Source organism: Gallinula chloropus (genome assembly GCF_964237585.1).
Source record: "Gallinula chloropus genome assembly, chromosome: 14".
Classification (NCBI taxonomy): domain Eukaryota; kingdom Metazoa; phylum Chordata; class Aves; order Gruiformes; family Rallidae; genus Gallinula; species Gallinula chloropus.
In genome coordinates this window covers 15,211,785-15,238,971 of record NC_140099.1, presented here as the reverse complement: position 1 = coordinate 15,238,971, position 27,187 = coordinate 15,211,785, and the positions used below count along the sequence as shown (strand labels likewise).

At 41.9% G+C, this 27,187-nt stretch overlaps 1 protein-coding gene across 2 annotated transcripts; it reads right to left on the bottom strand.

Moving 5' to 3' along the window:
• Nucleotides 1–448: 448 nt before the first annotated feature.
• On the bottom strand, nt 449–23,985 carry ZC3H14 (zinc finger CCCH-type containing 14). 2 transcript variants are annotated; one of them, XM_084270461.1, is made up of 17 exons: nt 23,920–23,985; nt 23,016–23,058; nt 19,789–19,903; nt 16,385–16,425; nt 15,844–16,039; nt 15,254–15,500; nt 13,948–14,108; nt 12,739–12,839; nt 9,846–10,001; nt 8,288–8,362; nt 7,690–7,846; nt 5,852–6,075; nt 3,694–3,814; nt 3,267–3,403; nt 2,336–2,430; nt 1,380–1,486; nt 449–761 (listed from the first exon to the last, which is right to left on the bottom strand). In XM_084270461.1, the coding sequence occupies exons 1-17, from the start codon at nt 23,953–23,955 to the stop codon at nt 755–757; spliced, it is 2,019 nt and encodes a 672-aa protein (XP_084126587.1). In that variant the 5' UTR covers nt 23,956–23,985; the 3' UTR covers nt 449–754. The 2 variants fall into 2 exon arrangements, with proteins under 2 accessions (XP_084126587.1, XP_084126588.1); XM_084270462.1 differs by lacking the exon at nt 8,288–8,362.
• Between the last annotated feature and the right edge of the window lie 3,202 nt (nt 23,986–27,187).

The following is a 27,187-nucleotide window of genomic DNA, read 5'->3' as shown; positions in this document are numbered from 1 at the left end:
AGAAAATGGACCCTTCAGAGGGGGAGGCAGGCAGGAACTTTCTCTCTCCCTGCTGGCAATGGAGGCATCCAGCCCACTTCAGTTCCAGGTGAAGCCCCATCTCAGTTCCCAGGCTTTGCAGACAGAGGCACTGTCACTACCTTTTCACTGTTCTTGCTCACACAGTGTTTTTATTCCCTTGTCTCTGTGTGTTCCCTACCTGAGGAGGCAGGAGGAGGGCATGGCCGTTATGGGGAACAGACACCCCAGAGACAAACCTGTTCCTCCCTGGGAGCAGACCAGGAGCTCAGCCGCTGTTTGGGAGGCCAGTGGTTCTGCCATACCAAACACTTCCTGAACCGACCGCAGTTCTAGCCTGAGCCGAACGCACCCCCGAGACCTCCCGCTGCCTGTGGGAGTCACCCCTGGAACAGCCTGACCTTAGGCAGGAGACACCACGCAAACAGCACCAAAGCAGAACGTGCTTTGAAAGGTTTAATGGAACGCAAAGTAAAACTTCTCTTACACAGACATTTTCCTCTTACAGTGTAAAAAAAATGTAAAATTGCTCAAACTTACAAACTTGGAAAATTAGAGACATTTCAAGTATGCAATCAACCTCATTTTATGAAAACAATGTATATTAAAAGGTCAAAATGCATGAGTTGTTCTAACGCCCCGGGGGGTTGATCTCCCTTTCTCCTACTGTCCGAAAGAGGCAATGGGTCCGACCTCGGTCCCAAGGTGGGTGGGCCAGTCCCAAGGTGGGTTGTCATCATTCACTGAAGGAAAGAGAAAACAACTCAGGTAAGTGACAATCCTGCTGTCTGTAAGGATGAGGTGGGAACTGATTTGCATCCTCCCCCGTAAGTGCCAGAGCTCTGCAGATGAGGTCAGTGGGAGCGAGAGGCTCACGCCATCTTTAGGGCAGGGCCTGACAGCAGCTCTGGCTTACAGAGTGACAGGTGACAGGAAGGAGCCACTCAGCCAGAAACAGGCAGAGAAACAGCCCGACGTTCTGTGGAAGAGGGCTCAGATGTTTGACAAACCGATGGCAAAGGACAGCTGATGGCAGAGTCTCAGGTTTATTCAAATAAACTCAGCAACCCCCTCCATGCCCAGGTCAGGCCCCTGGTGCCTTGGCCTGATTTTCAGCACAGCATCATACTACTTATGTTTATGCTACTGAAAACCAACAGTGCAGAGTTCTCTCTAACAGGAACAACATTATTGGTAACAGGCCTACAACAGGTATCTCTTCATATAAGCTTTGTCGTTCATTGCATGTGCATTTATCCCGTGACTAAAAGGACACTGGTGCCATCAGCCACACCATACGCTCTAGAGCTAACCAAGAAAAGTAAGATTAAAACAAAACCCCAAACCAAAAAGTGTCTCACCTGGTTTGAGTTCGAGTCCATTTCAAGGCGTGGCGTGGTGGTACAGCAACAGTCGGATGGTAGAAAGTGCAGTCTGGCCTGGTACACTGGGTGTTAAACCTACAATGCTAAAACCAAAAGCGATTCAGAAGGGGAGGCTGGCTGAGCTCCTCAACAAGCGACCATCCGCTGTGGTACATACGGAGCTGTGATACTGCGTGACACAGCTGCAAGGTAACAGAACCGGCAGCTGACGGGCTGGTGCCGTTGGCTCAGCCCAGTGACTGGCAGAAATCCTCTGAGAAGGGCTAAGGGCTGTGGGTCAGATGCCCCAGAACAGCCACCGCGCTGGCAGGGGAAGGCCTTTGCTTTTAGGAGCTTACCCAGTTGGGTTCCGGTAGGCCAATGCATACAAGGTGGGAGCGGGGCACAGCACCGTCTGAACAGCAGGGCAAAAGCCAGAGAATCATCTGGCTGGTAATACCTGGGGGCAGGGTGCTGGGGACCCCAGGGCCAGGACTCAAAAGGCACTACCCTTACTGCTGTAAGAGTATGCAGGACAGGACTCTCCAGCCCCCTCTTACAAACTCCTGTACCACAGGAATTACATTAATATACTTCAGGATACCTAGGCCAGCTTTAGAGTTTGTGTGGGCTGCAGCACATCTGAAGGAAGAGTGTTCCTTCCATATAGGCTGGAGATGTCCTCTGCCAGCGCCCCCAGCATCCTGACTAGGCAGCGTTTTGGGAATGCTACAGCTGTTTGCCTGCCTGGGACTCCCCAGAGCATCTGGTGGAAAGGTTACAACCACAATTTGGGAAATTCCTTAAGTCACAGCTTTTGCATACTCTATTTCTGAGGCAAAATGTGAAAAGTGAAAGCAAAAAGCGTGACCTGCTGGTGACATTTCCCAACTCAGAGACTATTTCAAGTATCTTTCTAGAAAGGAAGGGAAGAGGTAGGAGATAATTCTTACTTTTGGGTGGTAAAAGGGACATTCCATTTTCTTACAAGCAGGAAAAAACTTGCACAGCGGACTACTGGAGGATATAGACAGTGTGGGCAGCGGTGCTGGTGGTAGAAAAGAAAGGAACAGGAAGTGAGCCTGGAGCAGAACAGGTTGCTTTTTCAATACAGTTCCATGCAAACAGATCAACTCTTCCACAAGGAATTGCACTCACAATACACCCCGTTTCTGCAAGAAACAGGGGAAGCCTATTGCAGCGCACCGAGTGGATCTCATCCCGGGGCAGAACACGACTGTCAGTAGCCATCATTAGCCTTGGTCCTTCACCATTTCAGCACAGAAGGCAGCAGGGCCACGGCAATGCTGAGAAACACCAGCGCTGCATTAAGACAGCAGCAAGCCTGTCAGAGCTCAGGCTGGCCAGGCTGAGAAGCGCAGGCAGTGCGCTTCCCTGGGATACTGAGGAGCTGCAGAAGGGATACAGGAGGTGAGCACATGTGCTCTGCCTCCCCACAGTAACACAACCCACTGTACCACCAGTAAGGGCTAAACCACTTCTGAAAGACCGCGACTTCTGCGGAGTGAAGCCCCTCTGCCTTGTCACTGGTCAAAGGCTCCAAAGGAGCACCAATCAGTAATCCAGACAAAGCTATTGCCTTCACAGGGTAACCCCATCTCTGAACATCACCTCATCACTACATAAAGTTAACTCCTACGGTGCCACTGAAGAAAAAAATGTTCATACAAAGACACGAGCCTCTGTTTTCAGCTTGTGCCACAAGCTCTTGGTACAGCAAATAAACTGGAGTGAAGCTGCAATGCGGGTAAATCCCTTCAGAGGAAGGGACTGCTTGTGCAAGCCACTGTCAGCTTCTGCTTCCAAAACACTGCTTTCCCTTCAGCGCCTTCAGTTAAAGCTCAGAAAACAAGAGGTGCTCACCTGGTTTAGGAGGCGGATGGGGGGTTCGTCGACTAGCATGAGTGTAAGGACAGTCTGGCTTAGTGCACTTTGCATCATATTTACAGTTTGGATGGATGAACAAGCATTTATCAGCAAATTTGCAGTTAGGAAAAGCTCTGAGGGAAAAGAAATTGAGTCATAAGCCTGTACTTGGAACAGAATCCCCAAGCAGCTGTTGTGCAGGAAAGCCAGAAGTACAAGAGGGCCTGTGCACGTGTGTCACCGTTCCCCCCGAGCAGGCACTGTGGTCTAGCACACCGCCTGTACACACAGCTCTGTGCTCATTTTCCCTGTGGATACCCCTTCCCTCCAGAAAGTAACAGAACCACCTCAGGCTTGGCAGAGTTCAGGAGTAAGCTGAACCTTAAATATGAGGTGTGAAGTAGATGAGCTTTGTGCTACTCACTTGCATGGTAGTGTGGGGTGATGGTACATGCACTCGTCCCCATTTTTACAGGCAGGCCAGTACTTGCAGCGCTCAAGCACCTTCTCCTGTTTCTGCAGCATACTTAACTGTTCCATATCCACTAGGAAGGAAAGGAGAGAGAAACAAAAAAAAACCCATGCTGGGTTCTTTATGATTGTATATCCAACTTGATGTACACAGAACTGAAATTCATAGTATTTCCTATTCTCTCTCTCTTTTAAACCCAAGTCTTGGTAAGCCTCTATTAATGAGGAGGAAAAAAAAGTAATGACTAAAAATTTACATACAGTCATACAATCTGAAGAAACTTTTCAAAAATCCAAAGTGAAAGAAGTCATACTGCTGGACTGGCAACTGCTTACAAGCAAAATAAACAAATCCAAACTGAGGAGTGAAAGTCAAACAAACCAGATCTCCATGAGACAAGAACAATGATTCTTCAATTAAACCTTAGTTACAACTGTTCTGCTAAGCCATGCATTAATAACAGCGATGCTTCCTTTGTCCAAGGTATTTCTGGGTCTAGAAAATTATTTCAAGGGATAAAGTAAAAAATGAATGTTTACACCAATTGGATATGATTTTTTAGTAGGAGGCACATGCTGAAAAGGAATCTCTGCTGTGTAATTTGCTCAGACACACTCGCTTCACATTCACTTCACAGACACTCACTTCAGACTCCAATCCAAAAAGTATTTTAAGAAATTCCAAGCTGAAAGATTCAATACCTTCACTAGTCTGATAGGAACCTGGGACTCCTGACTTTCTCCTACCTAATATTATTTGTAAAACCTCATTCTGCAAAGTCAGGCAATTAAGCCTATACACCTACACTGTTCTCTTATATTCCCAAATCTGCCTACACTTTTGGCTTCTCAAAGCTTTCCAGGACTGCTAGGCTGACTTCTCTGTTCTTACCAGTGACACAATCGCTCCAGCTCCATTTCATCCTCAGCCTCATTTATGCCTCCTCCTTGCAATGTGGGAAGGCAAGTAATGCTATCCGGTTGTACAACCACGTGCCTTGTACTGATCATGACCACACTGATCTGAATCCGTGTGAAGGTCAATCACACCAGTGCTGCTCCTGACTAAGGCAGCTAATCAGGTGAGAATCCCTGACAGAGCAGTCACTCTCTCAGCAACACTTCCCTGTACCAAATAGCTTTACATGGGAGTGGGAAAGAGACTTTACTAGTAAAAGCACAGGTCTGCAAGGGCAGTTCTCTGATAGGTATTTCACTGTAGCAGTAAAAGGTGCCAATGGACATAACACATTCCTTTCTTCTTTAAGACTGCCCAACATGCACAGTAAGTCTGGAGACAGTGGGACCAAAAGGACGTGGCTCTCTCATAATTAACATCACGCAGTTACAATGGGAGCCATCAAATTTAAGAGTTCTCTGTATGGCATCAATTATTATTCTTTATTTAGTTCAGAAAATCTGGATGCACCACTACCAGAGTAAATAAAGGTCTTCTAAGAAAACTAAAAAAAAAATAATTACAAATCCAAACATGACCTTAAAGCAAGTATTCAACAGATCTATGAGAACACAATATCCTCTATATTTTTCACACCGTATCAGCGTAATTCCCTGCATTGTTCAGAAGCACCCTGAAAATACATATCTTAATGTAATATAAACTGTTTAAGTTCTCCTTTCAGAAATGCTAGCAACTTGACTCTACCAATTCCTTTTGATGTCACCAATCTAGACAGAAACATTAATACCAGCTGATTTTTTTTTGGAAAAAAAAAAGTTCAAGGTATGGCAAAATGCTCACCACAACATCTCCTGTCTATCAGCACGTGGACAAACAGTAACAGTCAACCAGAAGTGCAGGTTTCTGGCAAAGATGATGAACAACATTTTCAAAAGAAAAAAATCCACCCAATTTTCACAAGACTGAGAAACAGGGAGAATTACCTATGTTCTGTGCTGCTCTGGTTTACCAAGATAAAGGCTGCTAAAGATACAGCCCCACTGAACTACCACATTTCATTTGCCTAAAGAATGTTCCAATTTGAGGAACAATGCCATCGCTTTGCTTTCTCAACAATGATATATCCAAGAGTTCTATCCACAGTCAAACCACCACATTAACATTAGATCCCGTTGGTAAGCATAATTACCATCACAACTCTCTAGCTGCCTGGTTACAATTTGCATCTGCTGTGCTCGAAGGCCTTTTAGTCCTTTGCCTGCACACATATTTGGGGTAACCGGCTTTAATCCTTCAGTTATACACATGTCTTCCTCTTCTTGATCAGAAAGGTATCCTGGTGGGCTGGGCACACCATCCAGTGTCACGATGAACTTGGGACTAGCAGGTTTCTCTGGCTGTGTAAGCTGGTCTCTATCAAACAAAGAAATGTAGTAAAAATACATTTCCTGACGTGGGAGAAACAGCTGCACTAGTAACCGCAAGTAGCACAGGCTGATCTGTGGAGAGTCATGCTGTAACACACCTTCAGCCACCTGCCTGCCTTCTAGTCTCCCTGAAGCACTAGTAAGAAATACAGGGGTCAATGGTGTTTAACTGAGAATTTGGCAGGTACATCTCATTTGTTTCATTCTGCTCAACACAGAAGATCTGAAAGCTCATTTACAGGCACAGTTAAATACAGGAATGCGACTAATCTTTTGAGGAATTTACAGCTTTGAGACCAATAAAGTGAGGGTAAATACCATTGATAGAATCACAAACCTTTCAGCACACAAAGCAGGTGTTTCCTCAGAACCACTGAGCAGGGTGTTATGAAACACTGGGCATACAAGTTTTTAGGACCAGGAAGAAAGAACTAGAATACTGACATAAAGAGCTTTGATGCTCAGCCTGATCGAAAGATCAGCCTACCCTAGTATTCTGTGTTTGACAGCAGTCAAACGGAAGAGGGAGTACAAAACATGTTCTCTCCAATCTCCCACTGTCACACCCACTTCACCAGAGGGATTTCCTGACTGGCATTTAGAAACACTATGGAGTCCTCATCTTTGACAAACAGCAATGGTATAAACTTTGCTTCTCTATGAAATTAGGCTGAACGCAACTGCAGCCTTTAAGAAGAGAAGAAAAAAAAGCACACATTAAAAACATCACTAGCCAGAACTCTCAAGTCCAAGCACTCCAAAACCGACCTGTTCACATGCAAAAATTTACCACTCTCCTGTATCAGATTTCAACTGTGACACTGTGAGGTTATCCTTTTGGGTTTGCTTGTTCGTTGTTGGTGTTACTTTTAGTTAACACAGGCTGTTTAACAGTTCCTCAAACACAGCAGCTCACAGTGATGAAGTTCATCACGTGGTTTTATGTTAAAAGCTGCTCAGAACAATCTGGTAGCAGAATCTATCAAGGCCTTTAACAAGTTAGGAAAATGACTATGCACTGGCCATTGTTCCTTTGGGGGAATGAAAAAACACCCACAACACAGCATTTGAAGTGGACATGAACCTTAAACTTCTCTTGGCTGAACTCTCCAGTGAGGAGCCTTAAGCCCCTTGTCCCACATGCCACCTGTTGGTTTATGGGTACTGAGCTACATGCGTATGTGCTCGTTTGCCTTCATCACCACGTGCCCAGGATTCACCACACTGGATCCTGCGTTACATGACATTTCTTTAGAAATGCACTCCCAGGGTGAAACAGGAACAAACATAAAGGGAATTTCAGTAAACTTATTACTTAACTAAGATTTCACAAATCTGAACAACTATGACACAAAAGAGCAGTACTTTTCAAGACATGCTCAAGCTACAGTTGACTCTGGGAACTACTTTCCATCTTGAAGGATTTCAGGGAGGGTTTTTTGGCCCTGCTTTTTGCCTCTGCTATTCAATGTGAGTTAATTTTCCAGGATTTCACAGATTCTGACTGACCTGACACAGCACAAGTATGACTAAATGATTCCATCTACGCTACAAACAAGCATTCTGACTAAAAACAGTCCTAAAAGAAATAACTTTTTACCGTGTCTGTATTAGACGTCCTGAGAGTACTCGTATTGCCTCTGTGGCCCTCTTTCCCAACTGCTGACTCTGTGGCACTATTTCCTCAGATAACTTGGGCTTCTTCAGAATAAATGACCTAGTATCTGTGTGGACCATAGATTCTGCATCACAGTAATCTGAATTGGGAGAAAAATTGTATAGGAAAGAGAAAAATAATGTTGTAGTTGCACTCTTTAACTTACAGCGTATATTTAAATATCAATTCACATGGCTGGTAAGTTAAGTTTATTTAATTTCAGGGTAATTTCTCACTAGTAGCTTCCACTAAAACATTTTTACTTCCTTGATAATTCCACAGAAGTGGAATAATTCCACAGGAGCCACAGACCATATTAGGCCAGACCAGGAAACTTTGTTACTGGAATGACTGTGCTAAAACAGCACTGAAGGGGCTCCTCACATACCTAAAATCTCTCAGGCTTTGAACACCTACTGATGTAACACTTTTTATACCGTAGAGATTTAGGAACCAGAAAATCCTAGATATCCCAAACTGAAAAGGAACTTTCACTGGCCAATAGTGTTCATTTTGAAAATAAAAGATCACAAGACTTAACCTTGAGTCATTTGCAAGGTATCTTCAATCACAGGATCAATTTGGAGCCGAGAAGATAGCTCCTTCTGTTCAGCTCCTTAAAAAACAGTAATTAGAAGTGCATTTTACGACATGTCAAAATGAAGCTATAAAGAACTGAAGCATACTCATCTGATTCCTTTGATTAAAACCAAAACCAAATCACACAACAGAAACCTCCTCACTTCTAACAAAAGAGGGGGGGAAAAAGCCATTCTTCTTGTCATGAAACCCTTTCTCATTGTTTCAGAAAGGGCAAAATCCAAATGCTGAAAGACTCGGGGGTCTTTCTCGTAATCTTTGCTCGGTACAAGCAAGGTCTGTGGGTAATGGCAACTTACAAAGACCAAGTTCTTCCTCCTATTTGTAGAGGTGTTGACTATTCAGAGAACACACACAGAGGAAAGGAGCTAACTACAAGGGATTACTTTAGATTGTCTTAGAGGTGAAACAAATCAGAGTAGCAGTGTACCACATTTAACTTAGGGTTTGAAAAAAGCGTTATTTTGCTTGCTGTTGGTTTCCTACAGCAAGCTGTTACTTCCATTTCAATGGCAAAAGTGCAAAAATATGTAGCATAAATATTTTCTGTTCATTATTCAAAGACTGGTAAAGCTTCTTCTTTTAAATGTACTTTACAGACATAAATTCAACTATTTTATATTGGCAGAAAAAGTTCAAATCCATCTATATGAGGAAATGAGACTGATATTTTTAGTGAATGTTTACCATTCCTTAACAATGACCATGAGCTGATGTAATAAAGATTTTTTTTACTCAACATTCTAAACATCTGAACACTCAGCAAGAGTAAACTAAGTTCTTATAGACCTGTTTTTTCACTGCCTTACTTCTGTGATTCCTTGTAACTAACACACAAACACAGGTATTTCTGTCTTGCTAACAAAATTATGCTGAAAAGATACTTTCTTTGCCTTTAAATGTTAGGACATTTTCCTTTAGGAGTTTCACAACTTAAGTAAAACCAAAGCTTACTGTTCATACAGTTCTGCTGGCGTCAGCTGTCCTGTAACAGCAAATGCAATACTCCAGTATTTACACACACACACTAAAAACTATTTGTCTGTAAACAATACATCAGAAAGAACCTTCTGATACTTCATAAACCGCAAAATTATTCTGAATATTGTTTCTTAATTCTCTCACACAAACTTTGTGACAGAATTACTCCTATGAGATATTAAGGAAAAAAATGGAAAGAGAAGTTATCCCAATAGAAATGGATTTCTTACTGAATTTCCTTATGGAAAATTATTCTTCAGTAATATGCCAGAATGCTACGGCACCCTTTGCTTACTGATTATCTCCTCTGAGGTTGTCTATGTGTGTGCATGTGTGTGTATGTGTAGATACATGTATCTATCTTACAGCCATGCTTTATAAAGCTTCTTGCTTCTCAGGGCATTTCGACATGCAACTTTTAACACTGACTTAAAATCAGAAGCATTTCTTTTCTCTGCTCAGCCTGTTACAAAATGACATTCCCTGGTATAAATTTTTAAAGAATATTATCAGATGACCTTGAATTCCTTCAGCTGTCTGCTCCTTTGGCTCTTCTACCTGAAGCTGAGAACTCAGAGCAGGCAGTCTGCTTTGCACATGGATTACTTCTAACTGAGATTCTTCTGGGCTAATTCTAGTTCTTGGTGCAACTGGAACAGTCTGTTTCTGTGGAACTTTAAATAAAGAAACAACAGTAAATCATTTACATACAACCCAGTCACACAACAGCACTATTTTTTCACAAATGGTGCTAAAATAACTCTAACAAATTCCTACACACACACACACACAGAGATCCAATCCCCAAAACACTAAACATCTCTTTGCACAAAACCCATCTTCACCCACATGTAAAATTCTTAGTATGAAAGCACATTCATGCATGTGCATAAAGTGGCACTTCAGAACATTGGCTTGTAAGACAAAACAGCATGAGAAGGATCAGAGTGACACCAGCAAAGTATTCATTCATCCACTTCTACACATAATTAATTCAGTACTTTCTTATGGTATTGAAATCCCTTTTAATTCCACCTTTCATAAAAGCACTCATATTTCAGAAATCTGAACAGCTATGACACAAAAGAGCAGTACTTTTCAAGACATGCTCAAGCTACAGTTGACTCTGGGAATTACTTTCCATCTAGAAGGATTTCAGGGAGGGTTTTTTGCCCCTGCTTTTTGCCTCTGCTATTCAATGTGAGTTAAGCATAAAAGCACCCATGCATGCTTTTCACATGGTGCCTGCCACCCTTTGCTAAGGTGCTTGCAAACAGAACATGAAACTTGATGGCAGTAGAAATTAGAATGTTTAAGGTTGGAAAAGACTCTCAAGATCATCAAGTCCAACTGCTGACCTAGCACTGCTCAGTCCACCACTAACCCAGGTCCCCAAGCACCACATCTACACGTCTTCTAAATATCTCCAGGGATGGTGACTCAATGGCTTGCCCAGGCAACCTGTTCCAATTCCTGACAACCCTTTTGGTGAAGAGATTGTTCCTAATACCTAGTCTAAATCTTCTTTGACACAACTTCAGGCAATTTCCTCTTGTCCTATCGCTTGTTACTTGGGAGGTGACTGACACTCACCTCACTACAACCTCCTTTCTTTTAGGCCACCTTTCTCTTAGTTGCAGCATGGAATTTGGGGGTAGCAGGACAACAGTTGACCTTCTGCTAAGGACATCAGAACTGGTTGTGAAAAGCTAAGCATATTCTCCCCTTGGCTGAACATCACATCAGCACTCACCTTTTGACACATACAGCGACAAGGTATTGCTCAGTCCTGGATTTATCATTTACTATCCCACTGTTTGCTTTACCTATGTATTTCAAATTAGCTGATTTCCATATTCCATTCAAAATACTTTAAAAAAAAAATTTAAAAATAAAATTCACAAATCACCTCTGTGATGAGCTATACAAAGTAATGCTTTTTGGCCTCTGCACTGAAATATTCTCCTGCTGATAAGTCAAACTGCAAGATCACCAGTATTAAAAATAAAGATTTTTAATTAATTTTAAGATGTTCTGGCTATATTCTATTTCCTGCCATGTTACTAGGTACACAGGAAAGAGCTTCCTTCATCACCTCAAAGTACTGTTCCCTGTGTTGCTGCTTCTCCCACCACAGACACTCCTTGTGCAGGCATCGGAACTTAGGACTACCAGTGCTCCTACCTCTTTTCTTAACAAGCTGCTCATTCTGCTTACCATCTAAAATGAAGACAAGCTCTTAATGCTTTGGCTGCCCTTACATTATTTGCTCTCAGCAAAAGAGCAGTTCACTGACTGTATGAAACAGATTTGCAAAGCAGTCAAGCAGTTTACTAGAACTAATCTTCCTTAATTTTTCTTCAATTCTAAGCTTGGCAATGACCTTTATTAGTCATCCATACAATTGAATCTGGCTTAAAACCAGCCCGCTCTATATCCCACTTCAAACACGCACAGACATCTCCGATTCACAAGCCTCTGAACACAGAAAGCTCCATACACACCTCATGTCTTTAGCTCTGTCTTTGCAACCCTGAAAACACAAGTAACGACACAAAACCAGGGAAGAAGCTCACAAAGACCATTTCGTAAATACGTTAATGCAGAAGGAAGAGAGGTGTTTCTTGCAGTTAGCTTGCAGGATTTGAGAGAGTGCAGGCCAGAGATTTTGGCTAGCTCCCAGTCTTGCTCAAGATGCATACAAGTTCTGGTTTAGGTAGTTCAGCGAATGCTCCTTCCCTGGCAATGTGCAAGGAACGCTTCCTTCTGACAGCACCAGGGTTAACAACACCCCACGACATGACAGCACGAGAGGTTAACGCTGGGGTTTGCCCTTCTTCTGCAGCAGCTAGGAGAACTGAATGCCTACACACAGGCAACTAACTGCTCAGTTGCTACACCAACTACAACTCAGTACTTAAAACCACTGAATTAAAATTGCAGCCTCACAGTTTAAAGGCAATAAACACTGATATATCAGTCGGTATGTTGCTTGTTAGTTCGCGCTTCTCTAACCTGTATCCAGCACATCCTGCTTTTTCCTTTTTGGCTTTTCCCTCCTCCCCTCTCAGAAGGAAGGAGAGTGCAGAAGGGGAACAAAGATCAACCCAACAACTCAACCAACCTGCCTAATTCTGAACACTTTCCCCTTGGTAACTGCCAATTGGGGAATACTTCTAGCACAGCTATTTTGTATCTACACACTTTGCAGACTTAGTATGTTGGTTAATGTATTTTCATTAACTCTTCTCTCCCTGGTTTATATTCTCAGAATTCATCACTGAGGATTTATGGAATATTCATGGGGCAGGGAATGCTATTTAACATTCTGTTTTCTCTCTAAGTGCTATCTTTGTAAAACAGAGTTTGAAAATATCATAGCATAGCACAAACAAAAATAATGCTAATTACCAGTGGAATAATTGGTTGTTTTTGTAACCGACTCCTGTGCTTCAGAGATTGCTTTCAGTATTAAATTCTTATTGGCCTGTTTTGAAGGTGGCAATGAAGGTCTAAGGGAAACAAAAAAGCAATGGTACATGAATTTCAACAAGAACTGCATCCATGTTAAATACAGATATTCCAACAGGTTAACACAGTTATACATAATACTAATAGAAATCATCATCTGAAATCACTCTGTCCATATTTGTTTTCAGCCTGTTAATAATCTGTTCTTTGAGTGGATGAGGATCCACAAAATGCTCTCAAAAATGGAAGCCCAGAGGCTGGATTTCACCTTCCAGCTTAAGCTGCTGTAAAACTATGCTGCATCTCAAAGGCATGAACTCTGTCATTTGTTTCCTCCCCTCTCTGCCCCTCATATGCCTGTTGTGTTTCTGTTTGGCATTAGAAATCATGGACCTGCCCTGGGGAGTAAGATCCAGCTGAAAACTGACTCTACCAGAAATACATTAGCTGTAAAAAAAAAAAAGAAGCTTTGTTTTTGAACATCAGCAATAAGAAAGTTTAAATCAGACAAATGTACTCTGGTACTGAAGATTAATCCAATAAATCTCATACAAGCTAGCACCGTAGATCAGCAGAACTTTATCTTCCCTAGTCTAAAAGGTTTTTCCTGTTGAAAACAAAATAAACTGAAATATAAACCATTGATGTACATTGGCTGACACCTAACATTCAGACAGAATTAAGGAGCAGAAAAAAAGCTAAAACCTCTCCTTTCAAAAAAAGTATTTTTAAGAGTAATTGATAATTGGTTTGAAAACTATTCCCAAAATAAAAAATATTTTACCCCATTAAATACTTTGCCTGAACTATGCCAACATCAGTTTCTTCTGCCGGTACACTTTTACCAAAGTAGTGCAAAAATTCACATTCTGTTGTAGCTTATGTATGATAATAAAAACAAGTTAAGAATCAAAGGAAGAAGGATTGTATAAACAGGCATCTCACCCAGAATTATCAGAGAATCAGTAAGGTTGGCAAAGACCTCCAAGATCATCTAGTCAAACCATAAAAAAAAAAAGAATCTAAAAGTAGCTTATTGAATTTTGTTTGTCAGTTTTCAAAACCACAATCTCTTCTCCTCAGCTTCCAAAGTTTTTGTTAATCAAATTTATTCTGGAAACACTACCGAATCCCTGAGATCTTAAGTACCTTCTTTCTGGCTTTGCAGGTACAGACACACTGCTGGAGATGCTTCCTGTTCGTGATCCATAGTCTTCCTCCTCCTCCTCATCTTCCCCATCATTACAGAACTTTTTCACTTTGACTACTGAGCTTACAACAGGCAACCGTCTCTTCCTGGAGCTTTCTTCCTACAACAGAGAAGCCAAAACATTTCATTTAGTATAAAACATATTAATAAACCAGCAAAGAAAATATTGCACTTCTACTTTTAGCCAGAAGATGGAGAACTTCCACTCAAGTTGTAGGACTACTGTGCTGTCAACAGAAACAAGTGACAGCACTAGAGAATATGAAAATCAGACATATTTACACTTCAATATATCATTAAAGTGTAACTGTAAATAGCATTAAGAAAAGGAGAAGAAAAAAGTCAAAAACTTCAGTCAATTTATCCATCATCAATAGGAAAAGGAGGGTTTTCCACAGAAACTAGAATCATAGAATAGTTTAGGTTAGAAAAGACACTCAAAATCATTGACTCCAACTGCTGACCTAGCACTGCCCAGTCCACCACTAACCCAGGTCCCCAAGCACCATATCTACACCTCTTCTAAATACTTTCAGGGATGGTAACTCAATGACTTGCCTGGGCAGCCTGTTCCAATGCCTGACAACCCTTTTAGCGAAGAAATTGTTCCTAATACCCAGTCTAAACCTTCTCTGACACAACTTCAGGCCATTTCCTCTTGTCCCATCACTTGTTACTTGGGAGAAGAGACTGACACCCACCTCACTTAACTAATTCATACTACCCTTCAAGACACACCTGTTGAAAATCTGACAGAGAAAAACGCGACCAGAATTAATTACCTTCTCTGCCGTATGAACTCTGATTTCAGACTAGTGTAAGGATCAATTTCTAGCAAGGTGACATTCCAAAGGAAGCTAATTAACTCTGAGATGCAGCAACCTGTCAGGTGATGATGGTAAACTATGCAATCTTTTCTTATCAGTGGACCCAAATAATGAAATCCCAAACCTACTGCTATCTGCATCAGAAGTCTTTCAACGTCTGAGGTCAAGACTTCACTGGAAGTGTACGTGGTCCCTGAGGCTCCTAGGCAGTGTAAAATATTGCAGCAACTTGGATCGTACTAACCTCACTGCCTACTTTATCGGCACTAAGTTTGGAGGTGGGTCTGTAACTTTCTGCTAAGCTGCCAAATGCTTCTGGATTGCACAGCTGGCCTGATTCCAAAGACCTGCAGCTCTGCGTGTCTAACTGCCGGCTCCCCTGTAAGTTGCCCTGCTGTGACAATCTGTGTACATGTACATTGCCATCTGCACTCCTGCTAGCTGGCGGCCGGTAGATTTCAGCGGAAGGACGAGAAGAACCGTAAGTTACAGTTACAATAGGTTTCTTCCGTGACAAAGGGTTCTCCTGCACGAAGTTCAGGTCTTCATCAATCAGATCGTCTGGTTCAGGTTTGATGTCGATTACAGCTTCAGAAGGTGACAGCTCCCTCAAAGGCTTGACTGTAGATGTTAAGCGGGATGCTGAACCGTCTTCAGAGGACTGCCTGATAAAACAAGGAATTGCCAACTATTAACTCATCTGCAAGTAAACTTCTGAAAATGAGAACTGTTCCCCAGCAGGGAAGAATCATTTAGATACTATTGTTTATACAAATTTAACACACTGATCACTATTTTCAGTTCGGTTAATTAATCTAAGCCGATCTGTTGCTTAAATAAATGGAACTGAATTCATGATTTAATGGCTTTTTATGCAACCAATTGTACCAACGCTCCATACTCTTCAACACTACATTGATATTTCCAAGTATCTGTGCTCTTCAGAATGGCTATCACAGTCACACAACTAGTAATGCCTGAACCCGTGTTAGCAGCCAGCAGCTTTACCGTGAAGCAGTGTTCCTTTGCTCCTGTGAGCTAGTGGAAACTCTTGAATCATTTCTTTCGGTCCGACTGCTGGAGACTGTAAGGGGTGGCAAGATATCCTCACGCCTCCTCTCATCACTCACACACGAGCTGCTTTTGCTTGAAGGAAGGTTGCTCTCAAAGATAGTAGATTCTGAAGATTTTACACTAGGTGGTTCTGTGGAGACAGGTACCTTTTATTTTTTACATCAAAGCACAGTAATACAGACTTTGCAGTAAACATAGCTAAGAAACTGCAAACAAGACATTGCACAGATTTGAAAATACCACAAACCAAAAGCTGTTGTAGATGAAAACATCAGCAAGAAACACACAGAAATAAATTCTGGACTCAGAAATAAATTCTTTATCTCAAAATATAAAGCAATTTTCTAAAATGTCAGGACCCAAAAGACCATATAAATTGAAAATTAACAAAACAGTCAGCTAAGGTCATTTTTGAAACCCATTAGATGCACTACACAGAAAATCTATTTCACTCAAAATTAATTATCTTACTCACCAGTAGTAACAGATCGCAGCTTATCCAAAACACCATGGAGCCTGAAATAGATGGGGGACAGAGAAGGAAGCAAAACAGAAAAAAGAAAAAAATGTTAACTTATATTAAGAATAATCACCTTTCAGAAACCAACTGCCTTTCCTCCCCATAATATGCATCTAATTTATCTAAGACTTCACTTTCTATCAACTGACATATGTTTAACCTCAACAGCACGGCTTTACGTATCTTTTCACCAGTGACTCTTCATACAGGCACGGAGGGTATTCATCACATCATTTACTTTTGGCATTGAGTTGGTTTACATCATTAAAGCCAGTACTTTCCACTCTTCCTCTACAATCAACGGTGTGACTTAAGTATCTTTAAAAGGACCAATTGAATGTAATTCTAAATACAAACCTAAACATTGCACAACTCACAGCATTCAACATACTCATGATTCTTCCAACATGCTTTGTATATACCAGTAACATCCTCTAAGACATGTTGGTGAGCAAAAACATAGAATCACAGAATGGCATGGGTTGGAAGGGACCCCAAGGATCATAGAGCTCCAACCCCCCTGCCACAGGCAGGGCCACCAACCTCCAGGCCTGGAGCTACACAAGGCTGCCCAAGGCCCCATCCAACCTGGCCCTGAACACCTCCAGGGACGGGGCATCCACCACCTCTCAAGGCAGCCTGTTCCAGCCCCTCACCACTCTCTCTGTAAAAACCTTCCCCCAAAGATCTAATCTAAACTTTCCCTCCTTTAGCTTTAGTCCATTCTCCCTTGTCCTGCCATTATCTACCCTTTTAAGAACTTGATTCCCCTCCTGTTTATAAGCTTCCTTCAGGGACTGAAGGTCCCCCCGCAGCCTTCTCTTCTCTAGGCTGAACAAGCCCAGCTCTGTTCAGCAAGGTACCAAACTTGCTATCTGCCTATGAAAAAAGCAACAAGCTGAAGCAATACAGAAAATCAAAAGGCTGTAAAATAATAAGGCTTTCTAAAATAAATACACACTACAGTGAGAGGAAAAAAAAAAAAAGAAAAGAAAAATCCCAACACAAGTTTTTAAGTATATCCTACTTAGAATTCAAACTCATCACTGGCACCTCTGTCACTTTGACCATGTAACAGAATGGAGTTAAGGGGCAAATACATATTGAAAACTTTGAAAAGTAGGACTGCATGTGAGTATAAGGATGACTTATACTCACCTCCTTGTGAGTTTTCACTAGAGCACTCTTTAAAGGTTTTGTCAACCTAGCTCTCCTGATGCATATCAGTTTTCACACTGACCTCTGGGTAGTTGTGACCTGACACTTGGTTCAGAGGAAGAAGTGTTGGCCAACCAGAGGACTGCTAGGTCTGCACAGAGTTGCTGTGAAACTTTTGCCAGATGACCCCAAATTATCAGCTCCAGAGGCAAACCAAGGAAGACAGACCTTATTGAGTATTATATTTAGCCAGAGGCACAATGTTTAGAAAAGTAAACATTTTGAGTTGCCTTTAGAAGAAAATAATAACATATAAAACTTTCCACTACAATGCTATTTAACTCTTTTTCCACCAGTCCTCTTATAGCTGATCACACAGGTTTCATCTTCTTCCCTGTACTTCTTTTAACCAATATGTATCACAGAATGACAGAATGTGTTGGGTTGGAAGGGACCTTTAAAGGCCATCTAGTCCAACCCCCCTGCAGTAAGCAGGGACACCTTTAACTAGATTGCTCAGAGCTGTAGCTACTTCATTACCTGATAAAACACTGACAACAAATTTGTACACTTAAGCAAATGTGGATATTGAATTGAGATTAAAGACTCACTATATTTGGAATATAAGCAGGTGCCAAAACCTGCAGGAGGTATAATATTGATATATATATAATTTTCAGTTCTAAATATATATTAAACAAAATATAAATCTTGATTTCTCTTCCCACCTAAGGTTTCCCTTCTCTACCTTATTTTTTCAGAAAGGTTTTAGTTTCATTTAAAAAGCCATAAAAGGGTTTTATGCCGCATATTATTGTGTTATTTCTTATCATATATCAGGATTCCATTGAAAACCTAGTGTTGGAGTTACCCTCATCAACTTGTAAATCTCACTAATTTGTTTGATTCCTAAAACTACTATGAGAAACACAACTGTATGACTTACTGATACAGTGAAATCCAAAAGCTTTGCCTAGGTAGGCCACAAGAGGGAACAAAGAATGAAAGTGCCTATGTACTTTTAAAATAAGGAGTGCACACTTAATTGCATTCCCACTGTCACATGGAAATCCATCAGTTAAATAGTTAATTGTAATTTAAACAGTGAATTGTAATAGCTGGAGTAAATTTTCACTTTTTGTCAATGTTTATCGTTTCATGACAAATCCAGCTTCTAAAATGTCTCTCTCTGCAATTTAATAGCACAAAAGCTCCTTACCAAATAAAGGGGAACCTAACTGATCACATACAAAAAAAATACTAGGAGTGAATGTATTCAGTCAGTATGAAAATTTCAAAGGAAGGAAACTGAAAAAGCAGAAAGAAGTATTTTTCTAATTTACATTTAAAAAAAAAGTTCCTTTAAGCTGCATTAGATTAGAGACTCAGAAATAAAATTAACTTGAAAAACTACACAGCTCTGAAAGCAAGATGGTTCTCTGGAGTGAAATATCTGTTTGAATACCCTGAAGCATGGCCTTAATTAAAGGTTTACAGTGTAAATTAGAAAATGCCAGAGACGTATAATGGCTACAGTTTTCAGGCAGCATAGCATAAACTGATCCATGCTATCAGGAGTTTAGAAAAGGGGTCATCTGTTGTTAATTGTCCTGTTCATAACAATTCTGGGGTTCTACTTTTGTTTTGTAGAGCTGGGCAGTGGTAATAAATAAATAGCCTGAGAGGTGGGAATACCTAAGCGTTTGGTGCTAAGCCTTGCCAAAGATGATATACATAATTAGATCCACTGCTCATGTGTCCTGATATAGCAATTCCCCTACCACAGCAATGTGAAGCACTATTAGTGTAAAAGAAAAGTTTGCCTGTGAAGAACAATTTAACATCTAACTAGAGTAAATAACACTCTCCTGCTCACAGTGGGTTTTGCAGTATTTTTTTTTTTAACATCAACATATGGCCCTCAGTTACCTGAGCATCTCGTGCTTCATTCAAAAACTGGACTGGACTCATGAGCAAACAAAGAATATAAGCCCTCCAGTCCTTTGCCACTTAATAACCACTGCAATAGCCTACCTGTTGACAGACTAATACTAACTTACTTATTAGACCCACAAAGTAAAAGTTCTGATTAATGTAAATTGCACAACAGGAAAAAAAGTAACTTCTTCAATTCTCAGGTTTCACTGAGAAAGCAGTCCTGATTACTCTTAAGAAGGGTGAAAAGTAGTTCACAGACATACCAGACAGTAAACCTGACAGTATTGTTTCCAAGGAAAAGGGAAAGATCTTCTGTCATCTGCTCCTGACTCTTCTTATTGGCCACCATAACCATAATATAATCAGGGAGTTCTTCATCTAATAGAAAGAGAAATATATTGGTTTAAGGTATAATAAATCATAAAAGATATAGCAAACATCCTTAAGCATGTAAACAGATTTTTTTCCAGTTTTACTATAAAGACTCTGCAGGCAGAGGATTAGGTAAACAAATTAGCAATACTTCCTCTGAGTTTCAATACAAGTTTCAGCTATAAGCAAGAAATAAGAGATCGTCAAATTCACAAGAGCATAAGCAAAGAGAACAGCAAAGTATTTAAAATATGAATAAATAAAACACATAAAGGACAAGATAAAAGAATGTCACTCTGCTGCCTATATCCTTTTACTTGAACACTAAACACCAACTACAATTTATATCACTTCAAATATTGCCTAATATAGCAGCTTATCCTTGCAAGTTTTCTTTAGTTACAAATGCCAAACAGGTAAAGCTCCCTTTCTGATAGAAGTATTACTCAAATCAAAACTGTATTAAATTCCAGATTTTCCATGTCCAAAAAAAAACCCAAACCAACCAAGTCCACAAAACAAAACCCCAGCAACATGGAGAGTCTAATTCTCTAACTGCCTAATGTGTGCAATTCCATACACAGCAAGAAATTCACTCCCTGGCTGGACTGCTCACACAGGGTACACCTATTCCTCAGACTGGATAGAAAGGTGCTCAGAATTTGATGGTAATACATGAAGGGTTTGGGCAGTTTGGTACTCAGCCTTCTACTCCAGCCCAGCTCTGGTCTAGTCTGAAAGACCGAAAGGCACATCTGTTGCTTAAGGACAATGGTATGTTTCTTGAGCACACAGTTCAGTTTGGTTTAATCAAGCACCTCATGCTCTCCAATACATGACATGAACATATTAACAGTAAGTGAAGATAGCTGAGAAATCCACTTCAAATTATGAATTTGAACCAAGGCACCAATACAGGTGTACTCATGTCATCAAGTCTGTACACAACATCAAAACCAGGTCAAAACAAGACTCTTTGCCTTTTTTCTATGCCTCTCTGTGTACCCTGTAAACAATTCATCTGGACCCTACCCTAGAAATAACATTCATACATTGGACCTGCACTCTACTATCAAATATTTAAGTGTTCTGATATAACATGTGCCTAGTCTAAACCCTAAAAAAATAAAAAAGCACACACACACACAAATGAATGTAAACTGCAAGTTTCCCATGATGAATAGATGGATGGATATACAGATCTAGGAACATAGAATTAATTTTATTTTTCAGACAAGCTACTTTTAAACCCCATCAGTTCCTCATGTGGTTCAACGTAAGATCAAGAAGATACTTTATGCATGGATAAAAACAAAAGGTAGCACAATTACTTGTAACAGTGTGGTAGAAGAAGGAAAGAAAGAAAATGACTGCTTCTCTCAGTGGCTGTGTTGGCTTATGCCAACTTAGACTGTATCAAAACTACTGCCTTTTGAAAATTTTGATAGTTGATTAATATTTAACTATCTTTATTTTGCTTCTAAGATATGAATTTTTCCTTTGTTAGGTTCTACACAACAAGTAAGTTTCAACATGTCTGGTTGAAGCTGACTTTCTGAAAGAAAAGAATTAGCAGTTACAGAAGAAGCAAAAGCATGGCTTCTGCTCACAGAGGCTAGAATGATGGAGAATCGTTTTTCACTAGTGACTTAACAGACTTTTTGAAAAACATTACTTGAAAAGTTGTCCAAAATATGCTAATCAAGAAAAGAAACCTGAAAAATGACATAAACTTGGAAGCAGTAGTTTAAAAACAAAAAGGAATCCAAGGGAAGTCAAACTTGGTGATAAAGAATACAAAGTTATTTAAAGACTTTCAGAAGCTAAGAAGTGCAGACATTGCATGCTGATCTTGGGAACTTCCTTCTAAGTACAGGAAATAGAAAGAAAACCAGAAAAAAATAATAAGCCATAGTTGGAATCAAAGATCACTAGTACTCTACCAGCATCTTAGCATCAGGGATAAGAAGGCTTTTTTACAGAAATGGAGGAAAATACAGACAAAGAATCAAGGGCTGAAAAACTGAAACCTGGTATGATAGTAAAAAACCCAAAAATGAATTACTGAAAAGGACAACTTTTAGGAAGGTGAAACACATGACCTGACAATGAAAAAATTCTCAACAAGGTTCCTTGGCACATTCTGAGTTCAGGATGCCAGCTTGTACAGGTTATTGATTCTATAAAGTGGCCCTCTAAGTAGGGAATAAGATGAATTCAGGATCAAACTACAAAGTTTGAACTTGGTCATGCGACTCATGAGATCTCTGAACTGTGGTCTGAATTCCTTTCCTTCACGTGAAATCCAAGTAGTATCACCGACAAGGCAGTTGCAGGACAGATATTCTGCTTCCAACAGAACACTGTGTTAAGTTACCAACTTTTACTTCTGTCAAAAAGCTGCTCTTAAGTGCAATATCCACTTAAACCTGAATTCAGGAAAAAAAAAAACCCAAACTGCAGACATTCATACTGCTCATCTGTCCTCACAATCCAAAAATAAAACCTCACCCCACCTCTACAATTCAGTTACATATGTTTCATCTGCATTAGTTTAATGTACCTCTTAAGTTTTCCTCCTTACATTCTGCAGATTTGTCCTGCATGTTTTCAACATGGCCTTTCCACCTCCCAAAACAGTCAGACTATCTCTGTCTTACACTAATGTCCTTCCTCCTGATTATGACAAATGCTTCATCCTAAATTCAAAAGGCTGTTAAAAAGATGCCTAATAAAGACTGATTCTGTTTCAGAAGAGTCACAGGTAACTGCTGCTATATTTGCACAGGATTTGCTTTATATGTTTCACCATGGGCTTCAAAGCATCTTCCTTAAATATTCACAGACACATTGTTAGTTTTTCTTTCAAATCCCTTGTCACCATTTCTCCTTCAGACTGTTATTAGTTCTTCGTACATCAATATCCATGTACTGCTGAGACTATAAATATTTTGTGAAGCATGTCTTTTCCTTTCATACTAGTTCAGCACTTCAGATAATTTATCACGTTTAAGGAGGTAACACAAGTAATAATATGCAGTCTCGTTAACTAGCTGATAGCTTCCTATTTAACAACAACAAACCTAAAGAAGACTGCTAAACACATGATAAAACTTACCAACATAAGCCCCCAGCTCCTGCAACTTTCCTTTTATAGCGCCCTAAAAAATAATGAAATAGCATTTAAGGGATGGAGAAACAAAGTATTTCTAACTGCAAAACGGAAGCTTAGCAAAGTTTCTCTCATTAATTGTTAGATCATGTTGGTTTAACATGTTTCCTACTCTTCCCTGCTTGTGGTATAAACGTTGGAACAGTGAGGGACCGGCAGCAGACTACTAAAAACTGCCAGCAATCTCACAGTCTACCGTATTTCCTATGCTCCAGTTCCTGGCGCTACCAAACAACCTCCAAGTCCCAGACGTCCTATTTTGAGCCGAGACCATCCGGGCTCATAAGGCGCAAAGAAAACGAATCCTGGGTGGTTTGAAAAAATATCATTCCCGACTCAGCCAGAAAAGACCTGCCAGGATTTTTGAACTGTGATTGCTGTGTGGGAGCAGCTGACGAGACCTGGGCTAACACCATAATGCTCGGCTACAGCTGCTCCCTCTCCCAGGCAGCCCCCGGTTCCGGGCCTGCGTCCCAGGCGGGCCGCTGCAGGGCGAGAACTCCAGCTCCGGGAAAGAGATGGCAGCTGCCCTCCGAATACGGTAGGACCCCGATTCCGCTTTCCAAAACAACAACTCTCCTGCTCGTGTTCCTCCCTGGGGAGCCCCGAAGCCCAAGGCCGCCCGCCGCTGGGAGATCCCGGTAACGCCGACCTCGCCCCATCTTTCCTCCGGGGGCAGCGGGGGCAGCGAGGGCGGCGGTGCGGGGCCGCGGCGCCCCGCCACCTCTGCGCCTGAGGGGAGGCCGGAGAGCCCGGCACCTAAACCATCGGCCGGGCCTGCCCCCCACACGCAGGGTCACAGGCCCCTGCCGCGGGTGGAGAGGGAGCGACCCGGCTGCTTCTCTCTCACCCGGATCTTGCGGCTGATCTCGGTGCCGATCTCCATGGTCGCGCCGCCCCGGTCCCGGCCCTTCCCGCCGTGTCGTGCCCCCTCCCCTCCCACCGCGGCCTCCCGGCTCCGCTCCCGCCGCAGGCCGCGCCGGCTCTGGAGCGCCGCGCTGCAGAGAAGGCGGCCTCCGCCTGCGGCGCCCCCTGTCGGGCTGCGGCGGTACCTCGGCTCCGCCGCCTCGCCTCGCCTGCCCCGCGGCAGCTCCCCACAGCGGGGCGACGAGAGCGGGTCAGGGCTGAGCTCGCGTACACCCCGGCAGAGAGCGGGTCGGGGCTGAACTCGCGTACACCCCGGCAGAGGAGCGGGCGCTAACGTGGAGGAAAAAGGTGCCCGAGCTCGCTCGGACACTCCTCAGCAACCCCGTCTCCTCCCCGCGCCCTCCCCGCCCTGGTCCGGGCAGCTGCCCCAGGCGGCTCTGTGGCGCTCAGAGCGCGCTCCGCACCCCGCCTCTAACGCAGTGCTCCGTGTGCCGGGGAGCACCCGGGCTCCGCAAGCTGGTGCAGGCCCGAGGCCGGCCCGGGAGGCCCCTGAAGCGATGGCGGCGGCGTGTAGGGGACACGCAGCCCCAGCCCCCTCCGGGAGGCCGGCGGGGAGGCCCGGCCGTCTCTCAGCCCGCGGCCTGTCCCGCTCTGCGGGCACCAGGCAGCCGCGGCGTGCCCGGGAGGCTGGCTCTAGAATGGATGTTATCTTTCAGCATGTTTCTAAAGAGCTGCGTGTCTGAGGGTCTAGTCCTAATTATACAGATGTCACATCCAGCTGTTCTTTGAATCAGCTCTTTGGTCATTCCTGTTCTTTATGAAACTGGTTTATAAGGTCCTGCTGCATAGCTGCAGAGAAGTAGGAATGCTGTAAGGGTAACTACAGGGTTGTTTTGATATTCATGCTCTTAAAAACTACTCAGAACTATTTTAAGTTACAAAACACCTATTCGTTAAAACCCAAATATAATATGGTATGGTAACACAGAAAGAATCAAAGTAACTTTTAATGCCATACTACAGCTGTACTGTGTTTTACTATTGAATTTTAGGTTTTAACCCCACAATAGGCTGGTAAGCCTTAAAACTGATTTGGGTTTCTGGAGTGGGGGTTTTTTTCGGTCTTAGAAAGAGGTTGCACCATCTACTAGTCTTCCAGCAACACGGGATCAGCTGCAGGGGAAGGAAGAACTATGTGGAAGACACGTTTGAGCCATATCTCAATACCATTTATCTTTTGCACCAAAGTCCCAGCTTCACTTCAGTTGATTTAGTGAGTAGTAACATTATAGAATGGCCAGCCGACAGATAAAGAGTCTTTTACAAGTAATGCCACTGGGCAAAATAAACTCCAGGTATTGTAGCTAACAGCTGTATTAATCTTTTTCTGCATCACTGCTCCTAATATAAACCAAACATTATACAGAGATAGCCAAGACTAATTATTGGTAATGATATGAGCTGTTTGCCTGATGATACTTACACTGGTGTTACAGTAAGATACAACTAATAGCAGATTAGTTTAATTACAACATTCCATTTTAACCTTCAGGAGGTATATTTTGTTCTCTTAAGATTTTAAATAATTGTATTACTTCAGTACTGGAACAGGACAAGTCATTATTGAAGAACAGAAATTGAAATTGAGTGTACTTCATGACTAACTAATGGGTTTGCTTCAGAAAGAAACATTGTGTTTAAAAAAAAAAAAAGGCATCCTTTGTGAATAAGGAGAGACCATTGCTTTACAAGTCCAGTACTGCATTAAGTCTAGGAAAACCGACTATTTTTTTCTAATAGGACTATTCTACAACCATAATTAGTTACTTAGTAGAACACAGTTCAACATTTCACAGTGCCTTTTAAGTGCAAATGAATCTTGCAGAATTTCAGGCTTCAAACCTGTAATAGACTTATTGTATGCTCATTTTGCTAGTGCCTTCCATTCTCTCCACTACCATCCAGAAATATCTAATGATGCATGAAGACCCAGCTCTCTCTTGCTTTTCACAAATAAGAAATGGATGATGAAAAACAAAAAGGGAGAGGCACAGAGCCAAAACACAGAAGTGCTGAATAAAGTGAATTTGTTCAGAGAACAGGTTTAAGTCACATGTAGTATTTCTGACTTTTCAGTTCGTGAAGTGGCTATTTTGCATGCAAAGCTGTTTTCCCTGATAACTTCTTGTTTCAGCATCCTGAGAATGCCCCTTTAACTAGCGGTTTCTGCAGTATCCTGCCTGTGTGTTGATCACAAATGGAAAAATCTCCAGGAGGCTGAGGAGTATGCATGTGCATACTGCTTTTCTGCCTGGAGGGCGACTGATTCTTCTTCCCATTTGGCTCATTTCCAACCTTCTGTCCTACCATTAGTCAATGCAAAGACCTGATGCTGGACAGAGTTCCCAGAATTGGAACAAGGTGAATATTTGCGTCAACCTTCACCCTGTTGGCCGATACACTCAACTGCAATCACGTATTTGGACCAGGATGGGAAAAAAAGTATCAAAACTGTTCCAGAAGGGAAGATGTCAACAAGAACAAAGGAGATTTCTCCCTGTTGCACTACGAGCAGGCCAAATTCAACCCAATGGGCAGGAACTTTCCCCTGTACATATAGAACCACTGCACCATTCAGCTGTAGGATATTAGTGTTTTCCTGCCGTGATCTTCAACAAGAGTAAAGAGTTACAGAAAAAAAGATGTGTGTGTTTCTACCTGTGCATGTCATTAGTAGTGACTGGGGGCTAAAGGGGAGAAGCAGAAGCACTGCATAGTGCCCTGAGGCAATCACTCCATGTCTTTTTGACGTGTCTTTATCAGAGTTCACCACACCTTTGTGGATAACTTTGTCTCTCTGTCTTATTTATTAGAGCTGGTAGTGGAGCAAAGCAGGCAATGATGAGATGATGAGGCAAAAACTGAGACAGGGCAAAATGGAGAAAGTGCAGAAAAAGTTAAGATACAAACTGGGATTATAGGAAGCAGAAAAAATGTTACAGGAGTAAATTTGGTAAACTTCAAAAAAACCCCTGTAATCTGCAGGGAAGCATACTGACAATGTCCTACTTGTCTCTTTTAAGATGATGTATTGTCTTTAACATAAATGTAAAGAGAGAAAAAACAGTAAGGATGAACTATGGAAAGTAATAAAACTCCAACAAATGCAACTTCCAGACAGAGGATCGGGCAGGAAATGGGTGTGCTCAAGATTTAGAATAGGAAATGTGACAGATAAGAAAATTTAGACC

Bases quoted from the DNA above. Each gene is read 5' to 3' on its own strand.
- ZC3H14 (XM_084270461.1), bottom strand. From the start codon at position 23,955: ATGGAGATCGGCACCGAGATCAGCCGCAAGATCCGG. The intron at 16,040-16,384 runs GTGAGTAAGATA...CTGTCTCCACAG, and splicing joins GCTGCGATCTGTTACTACTG to AACCACCTAGTGTAAAATCT. The intron at 14,109-15,253 runs GTACATGTACAC...TCTCTGTTGTAG, and splicing joins GCAGGAGTGCAGATGGCAAT to GAAGAAAGCTCCAGGAAGAG.